This window comes from Leucopleurus acutus, assembly GCF_964270905.1.
Source record: "Leucopleurus acutus genome assembly, chromosome: 3".
Lineage (NCBI taxonomy): Eukaryota > Metazoa > Chordata > Mammalia > Artiodactyla > Delphinidae > Leucopleurus > Leucopleurus acutus.
This window is the reverse complement of record NC_139145.1, coordinates 10,593,522-10,621,408: the sequence shown is the minus strand read 5'-3', so window position 1 is coordinate 10,621,408 and position 27,887 is coordinate 10,593,522. Positions and strand designations below refer to the sequence as shown.

The 27,887-nt window shown below is 40.5% G+C and overlaps 1 protein-coding gene across 2 annotated transcripts; it reads right to left on the bottom strand.

Annotated features, from left to right (window-relative positions):
* Positions 1 to 27,887, bottom strand: ZNF317 (zinc finger protein 317). 2 transcript variants are annotated; one of them, XM_082834933.1, is made up of 7 exons: positions 27,759 to 27,887; positions 9,272 to 9,397; positions 8,554 to 8,693; positions 7,949 to 8,075; positions 7,279 to 7,374; positions 6,705 to 6,787; positions 1 to 6,214 (listed from the first exon to the last, which is right to left on the bottom strand). In XM_082834933.1, exons 2-7 carry the CDS (start codon positions 9,300 to 9,302, stop codon positions 4,895 to 4,897), a joined length of 1,797 nt encoding a protein of 598 aa, XP_082691059.1. In that variant the 5' UTR covers positions 9,303 to 9,397; positions 27,759 to 27,887; the 3' UTR covers positions 1 to 4,894. The 2 variants fall into 2 exon arrangements, with proteins under 2 accessions (XP_082691059.1, XP_082691060.1); XM_082834934.1 differs by lacking the exon at positions 9,272 to 9,397.

Below are 27,887 nucleotides of genomic sequence, written 5' to 3'. Positions count from 1 at the left end.
AAAATTTAATTTACAATGTAATATTAAATACTTAGGGAAAACCTAACAAGAATGTAGAAAACTTTTACAAAGCAAATTCTTAAACATTCCTGACATACACTAAAGTAGACTTGAACTAATCGGAAGACATCCCCTGTTCTTGGATAAGATGACAACATTATAGAGATATTAATTCCCCCAAGTTAATTTATAAGTTATAAATTCAAGGCAAAGCCAATAAAAATACCAACAAGCTAATTTTATGGAGTTGGACAAGATAATAGACAAGTACATATACCTCCCTCCCCGCACACACACATGCATACAAGAATACCTAGAAAAACACTTAAAAAGAAAAACCATGAGGGGGAACTAGTCCATCCAGACATTGAAACTTATTATAAAGCCTCTGATTTATAATTTAAACACTGTGGCATGGTGTGTGAACAAACAGACCAATAGAATAGAATAAAGTCCAAATTTAGACCCAAGACATATGGAATTCAGTATATGACAAAGGTGAAAAATCCCTAGGGTAAAGATGTACTTTTAAAATAAATGATGCTGGGTTAATATGGAAAAAAAAAAAAAAACTTAATCCTCCCTCACACAATAACACAAAAAATCAATTCCAAGGGGTAGATCTAAATGTGTATACTAAAACAATAAAACCTATAGAAAAAAATGTGAAACATCTTCTTGCCTTCAGGGTAGGTAAATGTTTCTTACACAGGAACAGAAGAATGATGCCCATAAAGATTAGATGACATTCGGTATGTCTGGTGTTGTGTTGTGCATTTGCTTTGTGTCTGTGTGGGAAATGGTGAGGTATTATTAATATTATGGTCCCCTATCTCCAAGATCAATTCCAAAAATAACTTTATTAATCCTAAGACTGTAACTGTGGAAATAAAATGGCTTTTCAGTCCTGTGTTGCCAAAAAAAAAAAAAAAATTAGGTGACATTAAAGTCAAGAACTCATTTAATCAGAAGACACCAATTAAAACACTGAAGAGATAAGCCAGAGTGGGAAAAATTACTTGCAAAACGTATCCAGCCATAGGGCCCACATCTGGAATATATAAATCAGTAAGAAAAAGGCAGGCAACTTTAGTATCATCTGATCCAACTCCATAAAATAGCCTGTTGAAAAACAAATTTGTACAACCACTTTGGAAAATTGGCATCATCTATGAAATATGCATCCATGTGATCCAGTGATTTCAGTCCAGGGTATACACCCAAGAGAAATATATGCACTTATGCACTATCAGAAATACTAAAATGTGCTCACAGCAGCATTATTTACAATAGCCCCAAGCTGAAAAGACAAATGTCCATCAACACAAACTGCTTAAATAAATGGAATATTCAAACAATGGAACCCAATAAAATGTATTACTATCTAGAGGTCCTCACAAAAATACTGGGCAAATTAAGACAGACACTAAAGAACGTATACTGTGTGGCTCCATTTGCATAGGGTTCAAAAACAAAAATCCAAGCCATGTTGTCAGAGTTAGAATATTAGTCACTTGTGAGGGGTAAGGAAAGGTTTGTTATGTGGACAAAGCGAGAAGGGGTTATCAGAAATGAGAGTAAAACATTTTTCTTGCCTGTTTACACGGATGTGTTCATGTGATAATTTAGCTGTATGAGTTAAGCACTTTTCTGCATTTCAGTAAAACCTGTTTTAAATGTTACCACACAGGTATCATTACACAAACACTGCAGAAACAACTGTGGACTTTACAACCTAGCAATTTCACACTCCTGGAATAACTCAGCAACGCTCCAGAAGGCATGTACACAATTTCTTAAAGCAGCATTGTTCCTAACTGGGAAAAGTGGAAATAGTCCAGCAACTAACTGTACATCAGCACTAGTTAAACGAATTGTGGGATGAAAATACAAAAGAAACTACAGCCACATTCAACGTGACTCTAAAAACACCCCTACTACTAATAATCTGGACCCTGTTACATTTAACTTGAACTTTGCAATGACCTTCTAACAGGTTTTTGTTTGCATCTTGTCCCTCTATTTAGCCTATCAACCCATAAGCCACTATGTTCCTCTAAAAACAGAAATTGAATGGCTGTCACTTCTCTGTCCAAAATCCTCCACTGACTTTCCACGCTGAGAAAGAAAGGCAAAGTCCTTCCAGTTAACCCACAAGATGCTGCAGTGAACAGGACCTCAATCCAGCTCTGACCTCAACACCTTCTGCAACTCCCAAGCTTGCCTGACTCCAGTCACACTGGCCCCTCTGTCCCAAGCAAAATTCTTTTTCATGACCTTTGAACTGCCGAGGGTGCTCTTCCCCACATTACAGCATGGTGCACACTGGCAGCGAATTTACATCTCTACTCAAATGTCCCCTTAAACGAAAGGAGTTCACTATCCATCCAATAGTTCCACGGAACCCCCGCATCCCTCTCATCATCAGCATGCTTAAATTTCCCAGCACTGAACTGACCACCACCTGATATACAATATATTTACTCATTTGTTTATCACGTGCCTTAATCCCAAGTAGAATGTGATCACCATGAAGGCAAAAATCCTGACTCACTGCTATCGATTCAGGGCACCAAACAGGGCCTGACATAAGAGAGTATGGACTCAAAACACAGACACTACTACTTGTTAATGAGCTGACCTCACACGAGCACCCTTAAACTTCCTTGCCTCAGACTGCCCATATGCAAAAGGGAGTTACTGGTGGTACCTACTTCTTAGAGCTTTTGTGAAAACTAATACACTTATTTCAACACAAGTCAAGAAGTAATGTTTAAGTACATCAGGGATTTGAAATACAATTTAAAAACATGGTTTAAAGATTTTTAAAACCCATATCCAACAACTAAAAGTATAAGTAGATTATACCCACACATGTAGCAGCTCTCCAACCTCACTAATGACCAGATGTATGGGTTACAGATAGCATCCAGCTGGGTACAGTGGAACCCTCCTGCCACCAATAAAACAATTATTAAATAGATTAAACAATCAAATATCCAAAGTAGCTTAAACCAATAATCAGTTTTCTTTTTTCTCATGTAATAGGAAGTCTGGAAACAACAAATCCAGGACTATTGCAGACACTCAAAGAAGCCACGGGGGAAGCCAGGATCATTGTGATTTTTCTGCGGTTATCTCCCCCTTCAGCCTGTGGCTTGCATCCTCACGGTCATAAGATGCACCTTTAACACAAGATACTGAATCTCTTTTCAAGGTAAGAAGTAATGAGAAGAGCAAGGAAAAAAAATGTAGAGAAGAATCTAGGCAAGAATGACTCTTTTTCAAAAGCTTTTTTACAGCCCATACAGTGATATGTGCTTATTTGTCAATGGCCAGGCTGTGGACATGGACTGTACTAGCTGCAGGAAAACCTGTAAGAGATTTTTAAAAATAGCACACCTTACTAATCAGACAAAACTTGGACTTTCTTGATATAAAAGAATATGAGATACTGAAGGAGCAACTATATGTTACTCTTGGCTGGATGGGAGGCCAAAAACATTCCAAAGGATCAATCTGATGAAGACATCCTGCTCTGATCACAACTGCATTTGAATTAGATACTTGTAACAAACAGGTACTAAAAATACCCACATGTTACACAGCATATAACACTATTCTAAAAAATTCCATCGGTCAAGTAAGTTGTCCAAAAGGAAATGAAGACATATCGAGAATGAAATTCTAGTAAAAATACTATATACAAACCTTCTGTGATGGGGCATAAGGGTTATTTGGAAGAGCATAATCTTAAAATTAAAGACTTAAAAATTCATGAGCTGGGGTCCACTTTCATGATGAAAGACTGATAAGTGCAATTCCACATTTACTAAGAAATCCCACTGGGGAGTGAATTCTCATATGCACAAGTGACAGGGCTGTGGATAAAATTATCTCCACATAGGGATTGTCTGCAGTGTGGGTTCTCATGTGTTTCCTGAAAGAATTACACAGATTATAATTTTGAAGTTTTAAATAGAAATTTCTCCTAGTGTGAGTACCCACGTGTTTCATTAAAAAATGGAGGGATTGTTGGCTAAGGTTTCTCAACCTCAACAATACTGACATTTTGGGGCACATAATTTCTCTCTCTTGGGGGAAGCCTCCTGTCCACTGCAGGATATTTAACAGCATCCCCGATGTTTCCCAAAACATGCCAGTGGCACCTTCCCAGCTTTGACAACCAAAAATGTCTCCAGACATTGCCAAGTGTCTCCCGGGGAGCAAAGTTATCCCCAGTCGAGAACCACTGCTGTAGACCAAGGACTGGCAATTTTTTTCTGTAAAGGGCCAGACAGTATTTTAAACTTTGTCGGGCACACATGATCTCTGGCACATATTTTTCTTCTTAAAAATGCAACAAATATTCTCAGCTTGCCAGCTGTACAAAAACAGACAGCTGGCCATAGTTTGCCCACCCATTACCGACTTTCCCATGTTCCTTATTTCATAGGTTTTTCTCTTCAGTGTGATTTCTCTCATGAGGAATACAGTGAGACCAGGAAAGGTCTGTCCAGTCTTGGAATTTACAGAGATCCTCCCTGGTGGGCTTACTCTTGTGCCAAGGAGGTACAAGGTGATGCTAAAGTCATTTTGACATTAAATATCAGACTAGGGTTTCTCCCCCTAAGTTCTCATTTGTTGAGAGCTAAATGTACACTGACGGCTTCTTCACACCACAAACACATGTTTTCTCAACTATCTTGAGTTCTCACACTATCTCCAAAGTGATGTGGAAAAACCCAAGTCTTTCCACAGTTATTACACAAATTGGATTTCTCCCAAGTTAACACATATTCTTTTGTGCCCAGTGAGATGAGTTCATCAAGGCTTCCTGCCTTCCTTACACCTGCCAGGTCTGCGCTCTCATGTTTCTCTTTAAAGAGATGTGTTACTGGAGCCTTTTCCACACTGATGATGTGAACAGCTTCTCTCCCCGGTGTGTCTTCACGTGACTCCTGAGGGATGAGTGATCACTGAAGGCTTTCCCGCAGACCAGGCACTCGTAGGGCTTCTCCCCAGTGTGTATCCTCCGGTGCACATTAAGGTTCGAGCAGATGCTAAAGGCTTTCCCACAGTGATCACACTCATAAGGCTTCTCTCCTGTGTGACTCCTCATGTGTGTCTTAAGGGTCGACTGGTTTCTGAAGGCCCTCCCACACTGTCTGCATTCAACATGCTTCTTTACGAGATGAATGCTCATGTGCCTCCTCCGCGATAAATAATCACCAAAGACCTTACCGCAGGTGGCACACTCGTAGCGCCTCTCTTGAGTGTGTATTTTTCTGTGCGCAGTTAGGTTGGAGCTTGCACTGAAGGCTTTCCCACAGAGATCGCACCCATACGGTTTCTCTCCAGTGTGGGAATTCATGTGCGTCTTAAGGATGGACTGGTTTCTGAAGGCTTTCCCACACTGTCTACATTCAACAGGTTTCTTTACAATGTGAATTCTCATGTGTTTTCTCCGTGAGAGGAGGTCCCCAAAGGATTTCCCGCACTCTTTACACTCGTATGTTTTCTCTACCATGTGGTTCTTCTTGTGCAAGTTAAAGTTGGACTTCCATCGGAAGGCTTTTCCACACTGTGTGCATTCGTAGGGTTTCTCTCCAGTGTGGTTCCTGACATGCTCTTTGAGATGTGAGGGATGCTGGAAAGCTTTCCCACAGTCGTGACATTCGTAGGGTCTCTCTCCAGTGTGTGTTCTTCTGTGTGCAATGAGATGGCAGCTCCTGCCATATGCCTTCCCACATTCATCACACTTATAAGGTCTCTCCCCAGTGTGAACTCTCATGTGTATCTTCAGTGAGGAGAGGGTTCGGAATGCATTTCCACACTGACTGCAGTCAAAGGGCTTCTCTGTGAGGTGAGTTCTTGCATGACTCCTAAGAGCTGAGGGGTCATTGAAAGCTTTCCCACAGGCATTGCACTCATAGGGTTTCTCCCCAGTGTGTATTCTCCTGTGCCGTGTAAGGGAAGCACTCGTGGTGAAGGCTTTTTGGCACTGATGACATTCATGCATTTTCCTCCCATTGTAAATGTTCACATGTTGGGTTACATGAGATCTGTTCTTGAAAGTCACCCCACAGTCCCGGCGGTGATAAGGCCTCTTGCTAGTGTGCCTTCCCATTTGCTGAGTAAGATGAGCACCCATGCTGAAGACGTCAAACAGGTTAGCATATTCACTGGATTTCTCTCCAAGCCGACTGCTTTCCTGTTGATGAAGAGAGAGGGTTGACTCAGGCATTTCCCATATTCATTAAATTCCTTAGACTATCCCTACATAAACTGGCATAAATAGAAGCGCATCATTATGACTAATGATGTCATAATTTGCAGTGCAAAAGTACTGCTCCTGCCTTATTTGGACTCCATCAAAGAAAACAAGTGAATGCTATGCTCTGAGGCTCCATGTGTATAACTTTCACAACGATTTTTACATATACTTTGTTAACTGTTTAAAACTCAATTAAGCCCCAACACTCAACATCTGAGACACAGTTATAGAAATATTTACTCACTGGAACTTTAAGTGAAGAGGTTTGGGGTCAGGTTTTAGGGTTTTCCCCAAATCGGTAATATTCAGTGTCTCTGACACTGTTTCCTCTTGGGGACCTGCCTGGTTTTGAACTGCTTTTCTAACTCTGGCTGCCCCTGTCCTCTCCCAATATGGAAGATCCAGAATTATCCCAAGGAAATCTTACCATTGTCACACCATGAGATGTTTCCTTCCCAAAAATATCTTCCATAAGAATTGACCATTTGGTTTTAGATGGAGTCTCCCAATCTGAAACAAATTGGGAAAATATTAACTTGCTGGAGAAAGAAAATGGTGGGATAATGGTGACAAAAACAGAGGTGGCTTTCTTTGCAAATGTTAACCCTAAAGAAGGAAAGGGAATATGAAAGGGGAGAACACACATGAGTAAAAATGACTGAAAAATCTGGTTATGTGAGATATTTGGCAATGACAAGGGTAGAAATTTAAGCTGACTCACTAAGAAGCACCTCTTCAAAGAATGACATTGATAATGACATTAAGAGTGAGATCAGGAATGTTGCGTAGGAAAGAATGGGACGAAGAACCCATTTGGACACATGTCGAATTTAAAGAAGAAGGGACATGGAGACCAAAAGAATTGTGAGAGGATGGAGGGACAGTGAAAGAGAAAGAGCATTTTCAGATTTCCCTGGGTGACGTTTCCTCATGGATCTCTGTCATCCCAATCACTGGAGAGAGCAGATTCTCAAAAGCACTTGTGTCTGCCTGGTGCTTACCGGGACAAGGGCCTTGGTGAAGTTCCTGCTCCTCTGTCCTCAGCTCCTCTTCTTGCTCCAAGTGGGAGATGAGGCTGGGTTTGCTCACCTGACACCCTACTCACGGGGAAAGACACATGTTGAGGGAGGATCGTGCAGAGGACAACCCCTTCCATTAGTCTGGGGTCAGTGTTTTGGTCTTCAGTGCTCTGAAGATGGACAAGTCTGACTTAGGAGCAGCAAAATGATGGTGCCACATTTCTAAGGAACACAGTGAAAGGCTTTCATAAAACACAAAACCACAAATACCCACACATTTTGCCCTTCAAAAGAATGAGGATTTTGTTTTTCTTTTTGGCCGTGGCGCATGGCTTGTAGGATCTTACTTCTCCGACCAGGGGTTGAACCCGTGCCCTTGGCAGTGAAAGCTCAGAGTTCTAACCACTGGACTGCCAGGGTTGAGGACGTCTTAACTCAGAAAGCTATGCCCAAGCTCAGACACACTTGACAACCTCCAAGGGCAATACAATGGACAGGTCTCAATAGCAAAGGTACCATCAAGGCAGGCACCAGCTCGGCTTGTTCATAACTGTGTTCCGAATCCCCACACAGTTCCTGGGTCACAGCAAGTACTTACAACAAAAACATTTCATTCATGAACGAATAAATGTAGAAATGCTGCCAGCCTTACCCACTGAGGCAAGGTTGCTATAGTTCTCCAGCATCACATCTTTGTACAGTTTTCTCTGAGAAGAATCCAGCAAGGGCCACTCCTTCTCAGTGAAGTCCACGGCAACATCCTGGAAAGTCACTGATTTCTGAAACACCACACACATTTGGGGTCGGTGAGAACCCAGCCTGTATGTGTTCCAAGATGGCTGAGGCTAAAGATTACACAGGAGAGACTCTAAACACAGGATTTTCAATATGGGGATCTGGGGTCTCAACATTTACTCTAGAAGTCACTCAGATGTCTTCTCTTCCAATGAGAAATCTCATGAGATAATCTCATTGCTTCAAACGCAACTCTGACATGGGATCAAACCTACTTCCACTCCAAACCTGGCCTGAGAGCTTTTAGCTATACTATGAGAGAAACACCTGTTATATAAGTCATTTCCCCTAACATCCCTGATACCAGGACAGCCTCACCAACTTCTCCTGCTCTTCCTCTTGCACCCTGATCATGCATTGATCAGCCTGGATAAAGATCTAAAAGAATCCTAACATGTGATGTTGCGGGCATTCTAGGGAAGTGCCTCCTCCACCCTCAGGGGCCTTGAGATCTTGGTGTACCTGGGAACCAACACTGGTTGATGTATGAGGCTCCAGGCCATTGTATGCAAACAGCTCCACATCCTGGGGACAGGAATGGTCTTTTGAAGAAAGAGGAATTTCTGACTCATGGACATAGGCAGGCTCCTGGTTGGACATAGCTAGAGAAAAGAGGACCCATGAGGATTAAAGCCCACCTGACATTCGCAGATCAGGAAACAGTCTCACACTAACGATATGTGTGCAGTGCACATGCCCCAATCTCACATTCCCTCACACACTCACTCACACACACTGTTGTGCAACAAGCCAGAGAAGCCCTGCTCTACTCAAGGACAGGAAAAAGGGTGGTGGGCCTACATAGCCATAAAGATAATGATATATATTCTCAATTTATGGGTAAAGAAATAGAAGCTCTGAGATAGAGCTGTTACTTCATCCAGACTTATCAAAATAATAAATGGGATGCCACAGGGTTACCAATGACCAGTATCCCTCCTTACACAGCAACTACAAACACTCCCTGCCTCACCCAAACTCACAAATACCCTGAATCAGACACAGTCACCTGGGGAGCTCTCAGGACTTCACTCACTCCCACCCCCGTTCAGTTCATGTATCCTCCTCCACTTCTAACCTGGCAGCCCTCCCACTAGCTGTGCACATCCTTGCCCGCAGTGAAGGGGCAGGGGCCACTGAAGCTTGATTTCTGAGGGCATTCATCACCCGGAGAACTTACCACATGTGGGAGACAGACCAAGAGCTGCCATCCTCCGAGAATGATAGTAAATTTGCCTGAATGAAAGCAGGGCACTGGCACCAGAAAGCTACTCTCTCGCTCTCATGGGACTCTTGGAGCAGGCATCTGTAGTAAATGAGAAAAAGACTACTAGGTGTAGCCAAAGGCTTTCTGTCTCTCCCACTAACAGGACAATTCTGACTTTTGTTTTTCAGTGTTTCCTCTTTGGAGCAGCCTGTCTCAGCTTGGGCCTTAACCCTGCTTAGGTAAAACCTCCAGGCAATGTGGTGGAGGTCCCTGACCTACCTCAAGTAAGATTCAGATTCACTCTCTCAAGTAATGTGTCCCCAGTTACAGTTTTGTTAAACTCTGTCACTCATTGAACACTTGGGCCCCAGACTTCTTCAACTTCAAGGCATAGTCCTCCTGGCTTAGGATGGCTCCAGCTTCCATGAGGACTGGTCCATCTGGACCATGTGTTCTGATCACCAATGCCTTTTGGCCCCCCACTCCACACCAACATACACACCTGTGGGCCACAGCCCAGGCCTTGTCATCACCAGAATCAGACTCACTTCACAAACAATGATTCAGAAATTTGCCCTCTGGACAAAACCTCCTACACAACATTCTTCTCACTTAAACTCTGCCGCTTAGAGGGGATTCCAGGCCACCCAGGCTTCTACCACCTTGCTCCCTAACAGCAAATTCTTCTTCACTGCCCCACCTATTCAGCTGAGAGATCCATCATGTTCCATCACTTCTACAAATTTTTGTCCAAATGCCTTTAATCCTCTACCTAGTATACCCTCAAGGAGCAAAAGACCAGTCTGGGATGATTCCAACCATCTGTTTCCTCCCTGAAGGTACCTGGAAAGACCAGTCCGCACACACCCAGTCACACTAGCAGCTTTCAAAACAGTCACTAACCTTGAAGGAGCATCTATACTAAAGAAAAGCATAAGTGGTAACCCAATCTCTCCAAAACCATGTAAAAATCTCACCAGTTTTTCTAAACCCCAAACCCTTGCTTTCAGCAAATAATCTTACATTTCATTTCACAGTAATCACAACAAAAAAAACATAACTCAGCAAAGAACTGGAAAATGAAACTTAAAAAATACTTTCATTTATAATAGCATAAAACATATAAGGCACATAGGAATAAACAAATAAAAGCTGTGAGACCATGCTGGAAGAAATAAAAAACCTAAATAAGTGAGGAGCTATATCACTTTCATGGGCTGCAAGAGTCAATATTATTAAGGTATTCACTCTCCCCAAATTCATCTGCAGATACAACGCAGTCATCACCAAAATCTCAGCAGGTTATGTTCTATACATTGACAAACCAAATCTAAAATGGGTACCAAAATGCAGAAGATCTAGAAGAGCCAGAACAATGTTAAGAAAGAAAAATAAACTTGGAAGATTCCTATTACTAACTTTACTACAGTAATGAAGAGCTGTTGGAATAAGTATAGACAAAAAGGTCAATGGAACAAAACAGAAATAGACCTACATGTGCATAGTCAAATGATTTTCAATAAGGGAATAAAGAAATTCATTAGGGAAAGTGGTCTTTTTAATAAATAGTGCTGAGACAGCACCCTTCTATAGTTGATAGATGGGATGCTGCCCAATTCATAAATCGCCTAAGAAAGCCAATTAGATCTTCAAATTAGGAAAAAAACAAGGTGCTGCAAGAACTTAATGGACAAAAAGGAACCTTGACCTCCATTATCACTGCATACACAAAAATTTGAATTAAAAAAATCCTTTTTGAGATAACTCAGACACCAAAAAGTAAAATCCAGAGAACACTTTAACAACATTGAGTTACACAACATTTTAGACTAGACACAAATGAAACTAAACATTAAAAAAAATCAATAATTAGACTTTACCAAAATTAAAAAATTTTAATCATCAAATGACATTATTAAGAAAATAGGGGCTTCCCTGATGGCACAGTGGTTAAGAATCCGCCTGCCAATGCAGGGAACATGGGTTTTAGCCCTAGTCCAGGAAGATCCCACATGCTGCAGAGCAACTAAGCCCGTGTGCCACAACTACTGAGCCTGAGCTCTACAGCCCGCAAGCCACACTACTGAGCCCACGTGCCACAACTACTGAAGCCTACATACCTAGAGCCCATGCTCCGCAACAAGAGAAGCCACGACAATGAGAAGCCTGGGCACCACCGCCGCAATTAGAGAAAGCCCGCGCACAACAACGAAGACCCAAAACAGCCAAAAATAAATAAATAAATAAGTTAATTTTTTTAAAAAAAGAAAGAAAATAAATAGGCAAGCCACAGATTGGGGAAAAAAGATATTTGCAGTACGTACACCTGACAAAGAATTCACATTCAGACTACATAAAGAACTCCTACAAAACAATAATAATAAAAAATAAAAAAAAACTCAACAAGGGCTACACTTAGACACTTCACAAAATTAAATGAGTGAGGAACAATAAGCATGACAAGTTACTCAAAATCATTAGTCATCAGATGGATGCAAATTAAAACTAATGGTATAACATTTTAACCCACCAGAGCAGCCAAAATTAAAAGACTATAAACACTAAATGGTGGCAAGGATACAGCATACCCAAAACTCTCACATACTAAAGGTGGGGGTGTGAAACGGTTCAATCACTTTGGAAAACAATGCACCAGTTTCTTAAAAAGTATACCTATCATTTGACTCAGCAATTCCACTCCTAGATATTTACCCAAGAGAAAAATTTTAAAACATGTCCACAAAGATTCATATAAAAATGGTCATAGCAATCTGATTCTTAATAGCCCCAAAGTGTAAGCAATCTAAATATCCATCAACAAAAAAATGAATAAGCAAACTGTGGTATGTAGAGTGGACTACTACTCATCAACGAAAAGAAACTACTGAGACACACAACGTGGATGAACTTCTATAATGCTGACCAACAGAAGCGAGACAAAAAAAAAGCTCTATAACTCCTATTCCACAAATAGGTGAAATTTATTAAGGTCGATAGCAAAATGTGTTTATTTAAGTCAACAGAAGGAAAAAAGTTGGTCGCCTCCTTACAGGAATATGATATGGTGGTAGAATGAGAAGCAAGAGGGAACTTTCTGGGGCAACTGAAATATTTTATTATTTTTTTCAGTTAGTGGCTATACAATGTACACCGTGTCAAAAAATTCATCAAACTGATCATCTGAGATATGTGCATTTTCTTGAACGTAAATTATACTCTACTTTAAAAAAGTTAAGTGGAGTCTTTCTAACTTTCATGTCTCCAGTTACACAAAAATTCCTCCCACAACTGACCTATGACTCCTATTACCAGTAAGATGTCTGCCCTCCCTCCCTTCTAAAGCCAACCTCTTCAGATCTGCCTCAGCTACACTTAGTCCTCCCTCCAGAGCAAAAGCTTATAAAGACAGTCCACACTATCTCCCTAATTCAGTGTACCTGATGTCAATTACCATCATCTCCATCTTCACAGAAAATACAACTACTCCTGTGTCAGTGGAATCCAGTAAGTGTATTTCAGTCTTAGATCCTCAGCAAAATTTGGTGTCTATTTTCTTCGAGAATCATTCTCTTTCTAGGCTTCTATATAACTCTCTCCCTAGTTCTCTCTCTACTTCTCTTGATACTCTGTCAAGGTTTTTTTCAGAAGGTCTCCTTCTACCATTAAAGGCTGGATTTGCTCAAGAATCAGCCCTTACCCTATTGCTCTTCATACTCTGTTTTTTGCCAAGGCTTCCCTTAATGTCCCTTAATTTTCATCTCTAACACTCAAGGTCCAATATGAATTCAAAATCATATTCTCACTGCCTACTAACAGCCACCAAAGAACATCTCATACAAAAGCCTGTTGAGCCTGTGTTTCTGGGCTCAACGAAGAGAATCAGTAGCCAGCCCTCTGGCCGCTCACAAGAGGGAGGTGAGGTATGGGAATATATGTATGCATATAGCTGATTCACTTTGTTATACAGCAGAAACCAACACAACATTGTAAAGCAATGATACTCCAATAAAGATGAGGGGGAAAAAAAAGCTACAACTTAACTGCTCCATTCCATGGCTCTAATCACTTACAAACTAAAGAAAAATCCACACAACCTTCTTCACATTAAAAATTTAAGTTATTATTTTCATATGAAAAAACTTGGCTTTCTCTGTTAGCTGACTCTCTTTCTCCTACAAAACCTGTCACAATGTATTTTTATGTTTTTACTCCCTTGTTTTTATTTCCTTGTTTTATACTGTTTCCTAAACTATATAGTAAACTAGGAGAGTGCACCACTGTACTCAGGTCCTAATCCACTACCCGATATTAAATAGAAAATGAAGGGGGGTGGGGGCAGAAAAGGTCAATGAATAGAGAACAGACTGGTGGTTGCCAAGGGGGAGGGGTTTGGGGGAGGGATAGAGTGGGAGTTTGGGGTTAGCAAATGTAACCTTTTATATACAGAATGGATAAACAACAAGGTTCCACTGTATAGCACAGAGAACTATATTCAATACCCTATGATAAACCATAATGGAAAAGAATGATAAAGTATATACATGTATAACTGAATCACTTTGCTGTACAGTAGTAATAGACACAAAATGATAAATTAATTATACTTCAATAATAAAATTAAGTAGATGTTTTAAAACTCTTGAAAAAAAGTCAATGAATTCTACCTCTTACACCACATGTCTCCAAATCATTTAGCTTTCTCCAATTCAACACCCAGCAATAGAGTCTGGATCATATATGCTGGACCATAAAAAAGTCTCAAATTTAAAAAGACAGCAAATGTACTAGATTTGAAATTAATAACAGTAAGATATCTAGAAAACACTCAAATATTTGGAAGTTAAAGACAAATAATTTTATGTAGAGGATGAAACAAAGGAAATTTAATAAATATTTTATACTACATGAAAATACAACAAATAAAAACTTGTGAAATGAGGTTAAAATCATTCTCAGAATGAAATGTATACAGTTAAATGTCTACATTAAAAAGTGGACAAGCTCAGTGAAAATCAATGAACTAAACTTACGAAAAAAAAGAAAATTAGGGTTTCCAGAATAAGCCATAAATTAGGCCAAACACAATTCTCAACCAACTTTAAGACAAATAATAGCAAAATATATTCTCCAACCACAATGGAATGAACCTAAAAAACAATGATAAGAGGGAAAACTGGAAAATTTACAAATACATGGAAATGAAACAACACATTCTCACACAACCAACAGGACAAAGAAGAAATCACTGGGGAAATTAGAAAAAACTTTCAGACAAATGAAAACGGAAATGTAACACAGCAAAATTGATGGGATGCAATGAAAGCAGTGCTCAGAGAAAATTTATAGCAGTTAATACCTACATTAAAGAAGATCTCAAACAACCTAACTTTACACCTTAAGCCACAAGATAAGTGCAAACTAAACCTAAAGGCAGCAAAAGAATTAGAACAAAGATAAATGAAATGGAGAGCAGAAAAACTAGAATCAACAAAAGTTGGTTCTTTCAAAAGATCAACAAGATAACTAAAATCAGAAGTAAAAATGCGGACATTACTACCAACCTTACAGAAATTAAAAAGACTCTGAAAGGGTGTTCCCTAGTGGGCTAGTGGTTAGGACGCCAGGCTTTCACTGCCAGGGCCGGGTTCAATCCCTGGTCATCGCAAGCCGTGAGGCATGGGCAAAAAAAAAAAAAATCCACAACATTATAGAAATAGAAAAGGTATTTTAAAAAATAAAAATAAAGAGAATACCATGAACAACTATACACCGACAAATTAGGTAATCTAGATAAAATGGACAAATTCCCAGAAACATACACTTTTCCAAAATGGACTAGAGAAGAAATAGAAAATCAACAGACCCATAACAAATAAACAGGCGCAATCAGTCATCAAATTCTCCCAACAAGGAGAAGTCCAGGACCAGATGACTTCACTGGTGAATTCTACCGAACACTTAAAAGAAGAATTAACACCAATCCTATTCAAACTTTTCCAAAAATAGAAGAGGTAACATTTTTCTAACAAAATCCTTACGGCCAGCATTACCCTGATACCAAAACCAAGACAATCTCAAACACCTCTGGACTCCTAAAGAGACCAAGCTACCTGGAGATCAAGCTACCTGTATACATGTTAAGCCTGGGGTGGTGTTTAGACTCTATGTCGCTGATAGGTTGTCTGGTTCTCAGTCAATGTCACATTATTCTCTATGAGACTCAAGTGAACAAAGCAGGCAGCTTTTATACCTTTCAGACAAGGAAACAATAAATTTGTGAAGAACTGACACGACAAAGTTTGGGCCTGAGGTAGTAAATTGGTAAAGAAGTAATAAATTTTGTTTATACAGCCTTCTCAGCCCTGAACTTCATATTTATCTCTGGAGATAAGGATGTCTCTTTGCCTTCTGGTACAGGGAAGGTGCCTTAGGTGCCTTTCACACGGAGATTTATTTCCTACTTTCAGGGTAGCAAAAAAGGGTCAGAGTGTCCTTCTCACGCCAACTGTTTTCTTATGTAACTTTAATTCAAAATAATCAATATGCTAAAGTGGCATATTTTGGGGCATCTTGCCCTGACCTCCATCACTGCTAATCCATATGTCATAGTTACCCCAGTCATTTATTGTTTGGCTGAATTAATCCTTTAGCAGTTTTGTTTTGTTTTTTCATATAGGTGATTATCAAATCTCATCTGAATTTATGCTGATTTGTTATACATATCAGCAATTTCTGACATACAGCAAAGTGATTCGGTTATACATTTGCCAAGCATAGTACCTCACACGTAGAAATTACTTTTAAAATATTGAATGAAGAAAAGGATATATGAATAGTAAAATCAAGTTCAAATGATAAAAGTTAAAAAAAAATCACATTACTTTAGTATCTTCCGGTATCTAGGACAACGTGTCACTCATCAGTTTTCCTTTGTCAAAAATATTGGATATTCTCGAATATTTTCTTTTGCAGATGAAATTTAGAATCAGCTGTACTATTTGTATAATGTATTTTCATTAATGTTTTGATATTTTAAGGTCTTCATTTTCTAAGTGTTTCTAAATAGGCACATCAATTTATTGAAATGATCTTACGTTAAAATGCTTAGAATATTTCCAATTTTTCACAAGTAGAAAAACAACACTTGGAAGAAATATTTGCAGCTAAATTTTTGCAGTTTTTTTCAAGTTTTTCCTTAGAACGAATTTTTAGATAGTGAAATGTTTAGTCAACATTTATGACTAAACATTTAGTAAGTGTTGCCAAAATGCTCGCAAAACTGCTTTATCTGCAGTCTCTTTAGCTACACATACTTATCATACATTAGAAAAAAACACTTGTCTGCCAAGGTGATGAATTATGTTCTTTTCAAATTAAAAACTGAGTAGGGATGTAAAATACTGTAGAACACAATTTTATTGCTTGTCAACTGGAAAATAAGGAGCAAGCTGTTTAATTCCTTGAGCTGTAATTAAATGTTACCAAGCACCAGTCTTACCTATTTTCTAGAAATGTGAACAAACCAGATGTAATAAAACACAAATAGAAAAATGTAATACTCTTGGGAACAACTTATGAAACTGGGTGAAGTAATAATAATAAAAGTAGTTGCATTTCTCTTTGAAAGGTTTACAAAGAGAGTGAACAGCACTGCACTGGTGGGAACCCAGGTCCCACCTCATGTTAAGCACGATCCAGTGTTGGGTTTACCTGAACCCCACAGAAAACCAATCAGATGGGTCTTATAGCACCATCAGAGGTGTGCAAACAGGCTCAGAGAGTTTAAGTAACTGCCAGAAAATTGCATAGCAGGTGGCAGGGGTGAGACCTGGGCCCTAATTTCTTTAACTGAAAAGGCTGAGTTCATTCCTCCCTTTGGAGGTGGCAGTGGCGGCATGGTTTTATTTGATAAGTACCACCTGTGTGAGAACAGTGAGGGTTCTCAGAGATTCAAGAATACTACATCAGCTGATGTAGTAGATTCTCAACAAATATTAGCTCCCTTCTCTTTCCCCTTTTGCAGTGAGGAAATACACAAATGTTAACCATCTTTCATTCACTTCTAGATACCATGGTACCTGTCTCCAAATGAGATCAGGTGCTGCCACCTTCTGGGTATAAAGAGGTATTGCAAGCCTTCTGAGGTCGAACTTGGAACAAACCTTTGCCTTTCTCAAGTAGAGGATTTGGGTTCCAACATCAGATTACTAAGGAGAGACTCGATAAGTTAAAAAAAGAAGTTCAGAGTCACTGAAAAACAAGGTCTCCACCCTCACCTCCCACTTATTCCTCTATTCTCAATTTACAAATTTCTGCTCAAGTTTCTGTCCCCCAACTTTTCTTGCCAACATCAATACCAATGCTACAAATAACAACATAAGCATGCTTACTATGTACAAAGTATCTCCTGAGTCTTTCCAGGGACTCTCATTTAATACTCACAAGTTCCCCAGGAGGTAAGCAGTATCCTGAGGAAAAAGTGGGGCATGTACTGAAGGGTTAGGTCATGTGACAAAGGTCAAACAGGGGCTAATGAACCTGATTCCAGAGCCACACATGTCCCCTCTCAAGGTGACCTCTGCATGTGAACCCCCTGACACCAAATCAGGAAACAGCTTTTTCCTGATTCTTGTCTTAATCTCAATACATGATCCTGCCCATTACCAATCTCCCCTCTCTCCCTCTTCCCGGGGAACCTCTGCTCTTGGCCACTGTGCATCATATCCCAAGGTTGTCCTCCTCCATCTCTCCCATCTCAATGGCAATGCTCTTTTTGAGACTCCTGCTCGTGGTCCTTCCTCCTTTGCCAGGATCCCTAAGGGCCAGGGTTCTCCTGAGCCTTCCTCTCCCTCATCCCACACATGTTCACACTCTGAAATCCCTCCTCCCTTGGGTACTGACATACAGGTTCTGATTACACATCCACGAAGGTTGTTGTCTGTCTGTCCTTGAGACCTCAGGTGACCCCACCGTGCTGCAAGCCCAGCTTTCTTGCCCATGGGGGCTCCATTCAAGAATGGGCTCATGGACTTCCCTGGTGGCACAGTGGTTAAGAATCCACCTGCCAATGCAGGGGACACGGGTTCGAGGCCTGGTCTGGGAAGATCCCACATGCCGCGGAGCAACTAAGTCCATGTGCCACAACTACTGAGCCTGCGCTCTAGAGCCCACAAACCACAATTACTGAGCCCGAGCACCTACAGCCCGTGCTCCGCAACAAGAGAAGCCACGGCAATGAGAAGCAAGCACACCACAACAAGGAGTAGCCCCCGCTCGCTGCAACTAGAGAAAGCCTGCATGCGTAGCAACGAAGACACAACGCAGCCATAAATAAATAAATAAATAAACTTATTTTTAAAAAAAGAATGGGGGCTTCCCTGGTGGCGCAGTGGTTGAGAGTCCGCCTGCCGATGCAGGCGACACGGGTTCGTGCCCCGGTCCGGGAAGATCCCACATGCTGAGGAGCGGCTGGGCCCGTGAGCCATGGCCGCTGATCCTGCGTTTCCGGAGCCTGTGCTCCACAACGAGAGAGGCCGCAACAGTGAGAGGCCCGCGTACCGCAAAAAAAAAAAAAAAACAAAAAGAATGGGTTCACTAAACTTGTTTCCTCATCTGGAAACTGGAGGTTATAACACTGGATTATGGGACTGTATGTGCTCAATAAATGTTCACTCTAAAACACTATTATTTTTATCATAAAACAAAATGGCCGTTGGCGATTTAAACTGTAAACTGTTAATTTACAGTGGATGCCACTCTCCACTACTTGGTACTTGCCCCAGGCAGCATGAGCCAGAGAAATGGGTAGATGAGCGCTACGTGAACATTTCCCCTGCAATATCTAATAAGACCTCAAGGTAAACACCTAACACTGAGCTCCTGCCAGCCTCTCCATCTCAATGGCAACTCCATGCTTCCAGGAGCTCCAGGCAAAAAGCCTTGAAGTCATCCTGGATTCTCCTTTTTCACACTTTAGATCCAAATCACCAGCAAATCCCACGGGCTTTACCTTGAAAGCTTACCCAAAATCTGGCCACTCCTCACCACCTACTCTAATACTGCCTTGGTGCAAGGCACCACCTCTCTCCTAGATCATTCCAATAGCTTCCTAAAGTATCCCTGTTTCTGTCCTTTAGTTTATATGGCAAGTAGAACTTTGCCAGTAAAATGTAGGTCACATCACTCCGTTGCTCAAAACCTGCTGGCGTCCCATCTCACTCAGCCAAAGCCCTACATTCCTGCTGCCTCATCCACAACCCCTCCTGGCTCCCGGCCCCTGTGGCCCTGCTCACACTATCCTCCTCACTGGGCCTTATGCCTGTGCTAGGCATGTTCCCGCGTTGGGATCTTTGCACTTGCTGTTCTCTACACGGAAATGTGCTTCTCCACATTCAAGTGTACCTGCTCCCTCTCCTGCTTCGGATCTTTAGTCAACTTTAAGTGTCTCGACATGGCATTTACCGGCCACTCTAATCAAAATGCAAACCTCTGCTTGTCTATCCCTAAACCCCACTCCTTCTTCTATTTTTCTTCAAAGCACTAACCTCCACTTAATATACCGTGTTAAGTCAGGGTAGGCTCTATTTTACTGCAAAAACAGACTTCAAATCTCAATGACTCGATGAAACGAAGTTTATGTCTGGCTCATGTTACTTGTTCAACCTGGGCTGGTGGTGAAACTTTACCAGTTACACGGGGGCATGCCTCTTGTATCTGAGCCAACTGAAACCCGTGGTCATTCTGTCCAAGGATGATTAGAAGGGTGTGCCTAGAGAACTGTGCACCTTGACACACACGCTCTGGCCCTGAAGTGCTCATAGCTCATTGCCCAGAACTAGTCACATACCCCTGCTAGTTCCAGGGATCCTGGGAAGTGTAGGACAGCACACAGAATACCTAGTAAGCATTACTGTCTCTCCCACACATACTATGTATTTTACTTGTTTAGTTTTCTTCCCTTATGCCCAGCCAGACAGTAAGCTCCAGGCAGATAGATTTTCCACTTCTTTGTTTCTTTCACTGTTGAGGTGTCTGGAACAGTTACCTCAGATGACGAACAGGATAATAGTGAGCAAAAGAATGAATGGATGACAAATAAGCTGATCTACATTTCTCTTCATATTGAGAAGGCCCTCCCGAACCTGGGGGTCTTGGGAAGATCACAAAGGAGGGGGTCTATGGATCTTGGTGTATGTGTCGGGGGGGCTCCCCTTCAGGTCCTATGAGATGTATGTTGACCCAGCTGCTAGGACACAGCCATAAAGCTTAGCTACACCTTGGCTCCTGAACTGCCCACAATGTGGGGCAAGGTAAACAAAACGGTTCAAGCCTGGATAGAGAGTGCACTCACATCAATTTCAAACCTGGGGGATATTTTCAAAGTCTCATGGTAATGCAAACTAGAGGCCAGAGCAAGGTTCTGGAGTGTTTCTCATCTGAGCAATTATACCACTTGTTGAGCTACACTCAGTGACCCTGAATACAGATGCAACAGGACTACCTCAGCATCTAAGTGACTGGAAGTGGAGCAGGGGAGTCTAGGAACAGTTATGGGATCTATTAAAGAAGTTTTGACTCCTGTTTCTACACAATACATGAAACAAAACCACGATGATCAGACTGATATCAGCACAGATAAATGCGATGGAGAGAGAATTTTCAAAGAGGTACTGAGATTGCTTAATTTCTCTTTTAATTTCCTTTATAACACAGTGAAAACAGTTCCCTTTTTCTATTTCAATACATCTTAGCCCATTCTCATTGGGATCTGTTTTTCTCTGTGCCAGGATCAGCACGAGGGTGAGGTAAGACAGGTTGCTGGAGTACAAAATTCAAACAGGTGCTTTCAGCATCATACAAGTGCGGGGTTAATGCCTCCGCCCACATACCTCACCCTAATCTCACCCCTGCTCCCCACAATTACAGAAGATCTGCCTCCTACATCAGTTTTTTGGTCCAAAACACATTTTACCCTTTAAAATTGTTCTATTGTGACTTCTCCTTTTGTGGCCATAATTCTTCCAATATTTGATTTAAAATCCCCACATTCAATTTTATAATACTGCCCCAAGATATTCAGAATTTGCAGATGTAAATACTAAAGACAGAATGATTCTTTTGTTACTTTTATGGAGTGATATTTCTGCCTCTGCTAGAACTGTTTCTAACAGTGTTACTCTTGTACACATAGACAAAGTAACAACAGTAGTGAGAACACTGCATGCCACTTTTCTCATTCCAGAAATGTGTTACATTTGTAAATTAATATCTCTATGTACTTCACTATCTGTAAGCTTTCAACCAGATGAAATGTACCAGGGGTAAAAGGGCAGGTTAACAGGCAATCTAGGTATACTGATTAAACCTTCCACTCAAAACTATTTTAAGTGCAACACAAAATACAGACAGAGGGCTTCCCTGGTGGTGCAGTGGTTAAGAATCCGCCTGCCAATGCAGCGGACACGGGTTCGAGCCCCAGTCCGGGAAGATCCCACATGCCGCCGAGCAACTAAGCCTGTGCGCCACAACTACTGAGCCTGCAGTCTAGAGCCCACGAGCCACAACTACTGAGCCCACGTTCCACAACTACTGAAGCCTGTGCGCCTAGAGTCCGTGCTCCGCAACAAGAGAAGCCATCTCAATGAGAAGCCTGTGCACCGCAACAAAGAGTAGCCTCTGCTCACCGCAACTAGAGAAAGCCCGGGTGCAGCAATGAAGACCCAACACAGCCAAAAAATAAATTTAATTAATTAATTAATTTTTTAAAAAAGACAGATAGCTTTCAAAATCATTCACAAGCTGGCGATAAATACTCAGAAATTTAAAAATGTGTAATTTCTAAGACGACAATTACAATTGCTGAAATAAAGGTAAAATGGCAGGGACTAGGTAAACAGTTTTATCAGATTACACACAGCCCCCAAAAAATTGTTTTCTAGAGTATCACACAAAGTGTGGTTCCCCCAGCCAGCTGCATAAACATCATCTAGAGAGCTTTAATAATTCTGATGCCCAGTTCATATCCAAGTCCAACTGAATGAGACTCTTTGGAGTAGACTGATGAATCTGTTTTAACAAGCATTATAGGTGACTTCTATGCAGGCTTAAATTTAAAAACCACTTCTAGAAAATAAACATGAGGGCACACAGATAAAACGATGATAAGTATAAAGAGCCATGGGGGACAGAGGGAAAAGGGCTGAACTGATTCTAAATAGAATTCCAAAGGGAGAGAGAAGGAGCACAGGCAGTTATTGCAAAATATAGTAGCTGTGGATTTCTCATTTCAAAAAGCAGATATAAAGAGACTGAAGATAAAAACAGATCACAGATACAACAACACTGAACCAGAGAAACAGCAATGGCAAAAAGAATATTTTAACAGCAGCCGGGGAAAAAGCATAGGTTATCTTTAAAGCAATGATTCCCAAACTTCAAGATGCATCTGAATCACCTGGAGGGCTTGTTAAAACACACTGAAGGGCTTCCCTGGTGGCGCAGTGGTTGAGAGTCCGCTTGCCGATGCAGGGGACACAGGTTCGTGCTCCAGTCTGGGAAGATCCCACATGCCGCGGAGCGGCTAGGCCCGTGAGCCATGGCTGCTGAGCCTGCGTGTCCGGAGCCTGTGCTCCGCAACGGGAGAGGCCACAACAGTGAGAGGCCCGTGTACAGCAAAAACAAACAAAACACTGAAAACATATTTTATAAAAACAAACCAAAAAACTCACATTGCTAGGCCGCATCCCCAGTTTCTGATTCATCAGAAACTGGGGATGCAAGAATATGCGTTTCTAATAAGTTCCCAGGTGATGCTGATGTTGTACGTCTGAAGAGTACACTTTAAGAATCACTGCTTTAAAGAAATAAACATTAGCCTGACACCTGACTCCTCGCCAGCAACAATGGAAGCCAAAAGACAATGGAACATCTTCATGGCTCTGGAATAAAATATACAGTCCTTTAGCAACCAAAATGCCTACTAAGATGGCAAAATAAAGGTATATTGGGGCTTGCCATTCAGAGAAAAGAGAAATTCTAAAATACGTTATTTTAGAGAGAAATAAAAAAATCAAGGAACCAAAGTAAAGAGTGTTAAGAACTTATACCGAAGAGTCCAAGAATCAAAGTAAGCATACAAAATGGACAATGTGTGGGTAAAATGAAACTAAAAATGACTGTATACAATGATAATCTCTTCTGAGGTTTAAAAATAGATAGAATTAAAATTCATGATCACAAAACCATGTAAATCAGGAGAGTGATAACATATCAAAAATCTAGGGACTTCCCTGGTGGCACAGTGGTTAAGAATATGCCTGCCAATTCAGGGGACATGGGTACGAGCCCTGGCCCGGGAAGATCCCACATACTGCAGAGCAACTAAGCCCGTGTGCCACAACTACAGAGCCTGTGCTCTAGAGCCCGTGAGCCACAACTACTGAGCCCACGTGCCACAACTACTGAAACATGTGCACCTAGAGCCCGTGCTCTGCAACAAGAGAAGCTACTGCAATGAGAAGCCCACGTACTGCAACGAAGACAAAACACAGCCATGAATAATTAAAAAATCTAAATTTCATGAACGAGCATGAATAAGAATACTCCAAAATAACCACTAAAATAATAGACATAAATAAATTCAATATGCATATAAACATGTAGATAAATTCAAAATATGCAGAGAAAAATGTGGAATGAAAAAAGTACTCAAATCAAAGGAAGATAGAGGAAAGAAAAAAGGATGTTAAGGGACAAAATGCTTCAACTAAAATATGTATATTCTCAAAATGGAGTAAAAACAATCCAGTTATATGTTGTTTACAAGAGAAAGGATATAGCAAGAATGGAAATTTTAAAAAGATATACAAGGCAAATACTTTTTTAAAAAAACCTGGTTTAAATATATTAATATCAGAATGAACTAAGGCAAAAAGGCTAATAGAGAAAACTGAGGAATTACAAAAAGAAGAGGTACAATCCAAGAAAAAGCTATATATATTTCATAATATAGCCTCAAAAATATATCCGTGGTAGGACTTCCCTGGTGGTGCAGTGGTTAAGAATCCGCCTGCCAATGCAGGAGACACGGGTTCAAGCCCTGGTCTGGGAAGATCCCACGTGCCGCGGAGCAACTAAGCCTGTGCGCCACAACTACTGAGCCTGCACTCTAGATCCCGCGAGCCACAGCTACTGAAGCCCGCACGCCTAGGGCCCATGCTCCTCAACAAGAGAAACCACCTCAATGAGAAGCCCGCGCACCACAACAAAGAGTAGCCTCCCCCCCCCTCACTGCAACTAGAGAAAGCCCGCGTGCAGCAAGGACGACCCAACGCAGCCAAAGTTAAATAAATAAGTTTATTAAAAAATATATATATATATAAAAAATATATATATATATATATCAGGGGTGGGGGGCAGAACTCTAAGGAGATGGACAAAGCCACTACCAGAGCTCTCAATAATATGTTCAAGCAGACAATTCAATAACTATATGCAGATTGCACAAGATGAAACAGTATTTCCTAACTATAAACTCCAACCACACATGGGGCACAATGTGTGTCTCAGAAAACGTCATCAATCTCTGACTATAGTGCAAGTAAGTTAGCAAACAAAACCAAAAGATAACCTGAAAAACATCACAGAAATGGAAATTAAAAGGTCTAAATAATTCACATGCCAAAGAAGTCATAATATTTGATAATATTTAGAACTGAAGTAAAATAAAATACTACCACTGTAATCCTTTCGGATGTGCACGTTCCAATGTAAGAAACTGTAAAGAAACATGCCAAAAAGGTAAAAGGAAGACAATTATAAAGAACAGAAAGTTATGAAATAGAAAACGTATACATTATAAAGTGGTTCTTCATGAAAAACAAAATTGACAGAATTGTGGCAGGATGTATTTTTTTAAAAAAAAGAATATATAAATACAAGAATGAAAACCTAGAAAACACTACACTTGCAGCAGCATTAAAAATATAATAAAAGCACATTATTAACAACTTTGACTATACAGTTTAGCCTTAGATGGAATGAATAAATTCCTAAAGAAATTTTACTTACCATAATGAAATAGAGAACTTGGATGCCCTATGACTCTTATAGAACTGAAACAACAGCTTTAAAATTTTCCACAAAGAAAATTCAGACCCCAATGGTTTTTCCTGGTAAAACTCCCTTTTAAGGAACAAGTTATTCTACTCTTAGGCAAAATATTCCAGAGTTTAGAAAAAAAAAAAGGGAACACTCCCACCCCACTTTATGAGGCTGGAATAAACCTGAAACAGAAAAGGAAAATTACAAGCCAATTTCACTCAAACATAGATGCAAATCATAAAAAGATAAAAAATAAAAAATAAATACTAGCAACCAGAAACCAAAAATGGTAAAATAGTACATATCCTTTCCAATTTAGTTATTTTACCAAAGCAAATTTAATGTAACATTAGAAAATCAATTGGTTTAATTCACCACATTATCAGGTAAATGAGAAAGTCTTAGTTTTCACTTATTCATTCAAAGCACAAACAGAACTAGAACCTATCACAGACCTATCATAGTTTTCAAAGGGTGATTGAAATCCATCAACACATCAAAGAAGTTGCTGGGGGGGGGGGGCGGAAATCACTTGTTAAAAGCTTACAGCTGTCCATGACAAAAACTCTTAAATTAGGAAATAGGAGACTTCTTTTACCTAATAAACGCTTTTCAAAAAAAAAAAAAAAAGCCTCCAGCAAACTTTCAAGTTAACTTCCCTTAAAGTCAGAAAGAAAACAGGACTGCTTCAAGATTGCTATCCAACTCCATTCAATGCTACTCAAAGTCCTCAGCCTGTCTAGCAAAGAAAGTAAATGTTAAAAAATGTGTGTGATGCAAAAGGAAAGTATACACTTTCCTAGGAATAAATCTAACAACAACAAACCAAACCCTTAAATCGTTTTTGCTGATCCTCATAAAACTTTATTGAAAGGCATTATACAAGATATAACTGGGACTTCCCTGGTGGCACAGTGGTCGAGAATCTGCCTGTCAATGCAGGGGACACAGGTTCGAGCCCTGGTCTGGAAAGATCCCACGTGCCATGGAGCAACTAAGCCCGCGAGCCACAACTACTGAGCCCGCGTGCCACAACTACTGAAGCCCGCTGGCTTAGAGCCCGAGCTCCGCAACAAGAGAAACCATCACATTGAGAAGCTCGTGCACCACAATGAAGAGTAGCCCCCACTCGCAGCAACTAGAGAAAGCCCGCACGCAGCAACAAAGACCCAGCGCAGCCAAAAATAAATTTATTTAAAGAAAGAGATAACTAATTAATTGTAAAATTCAATGGCATAATGATGCCAATATTCTCAAAATCCATATATATATTCAACACAACTTGAAAACAAAACCCCGGTATGTGGAACTTCGTAAACTGACTAAAATTTGAGTCACAAAATACCTGAAAAAGAATGGGTAGGTAGGTGCATATAATCTTCTACAAGATATTTGGAAATATCTAAATTAAAATGGGTACTTCCATCAATATGGAAAGAGGGTGTCTCTGAAAATACTTTAGTGTAAGTCCACCTACAAGTAATTACCAAAATTAGTAAATACATTTTTGAGAAAACATATAAGCAGTAAAATCCAGGAAGAAAATCATGGGGAAAGAGAAAGACGCAGTTTAAGAGAATACAGGTTTCCGAGGTTTCAAATACTTATTTTTCTTGGCCTGGTTTGCAGATTCACTTTATTTTTCTTTTAATTTTCTGTGTTTTCATATTTTTGTGGGACATATATGTCCTATATTCTGATAAAAGAATTATTTGAAGGGAAAAAAATAAACAGGAAGTACCAAATAAGGTGGTAAAGATCAACGCAAAATATTAGTAATCACAATAAATATTAATGGACTAATTCTCAAATTAAACAACAATGTTGAAGTGCATTTTAAAATCTAGTTATAAGCTATTTACACGAGAGTCAACTAAAGTAAATAAAGATAAATAACTGAAATGTTTAAGTGTAAAAATTATTCAAGATAAATGGTAACAGAAAGAAAACCAGTGTGCTCCTATTAATGTTAGACAAAGCTGACCACAAAGCAAAAGGTAGGTAGTTTATCCTTGCGGTCTCCAATTCCTGACACACACACACACACACACACACACACACACACACACAAAATAATGTCCTGAATTCACTTCGGCCGGGCTTTTCTGTCCCCATCCCAACATGTCAGTTTTTTTGGACCAGATCACCAGTGCCTCCCCCTTGTCGCTAAATACAGTGGTCCTAAACTTCATCACTAGCGTTTCATACCGCTTATCACAGGATCTAAAACACACTCTTCCTGGCTGCCTGGCTTCCCGGTCCCAGGTCCCTATCCCCCGATACCCCTCCCTGCCTTATGGCCTCTCTTGTCCTCAGGAAAGCGGGGAGTAAAGGGTTAAGTGAGGAAAGCGGGTCTTACATCACGGAGGGTAGAATCACGGGGAGCAGAGGTCACGGAAGCTGCTGCCGAAGGGACGAGAAACTCATTGAAAGGTCCGGTCTGTCGCGGGGACCAACAGCTCGGAAGTAGCCGCGGTGGACCGCTCCT

Bases quoted from the DNA above. Each gene is read 5' to 3' on its own strand.
- ZNF317 (XM_082834933.1), bottom strand. From the start codon at position 9,302: ATGGCAGCTCTTGGTCTGTCTCCCACATGTG. The intron at 8,076-8,553 runs GTACACCAAGAT...GTGGTGTTTCAG, and splicing joins CAACCAGTGTTGGTTCCCAG to AAATCAGTGACTTTCCAGGA. The intron at 6,215-6,704 runs GTAAGATTTCCT...CTTCATCAACAG, and splicing joins CATCTCATGGTGTGACAATG to GAAAGCAGTCGGCTTGGAGA.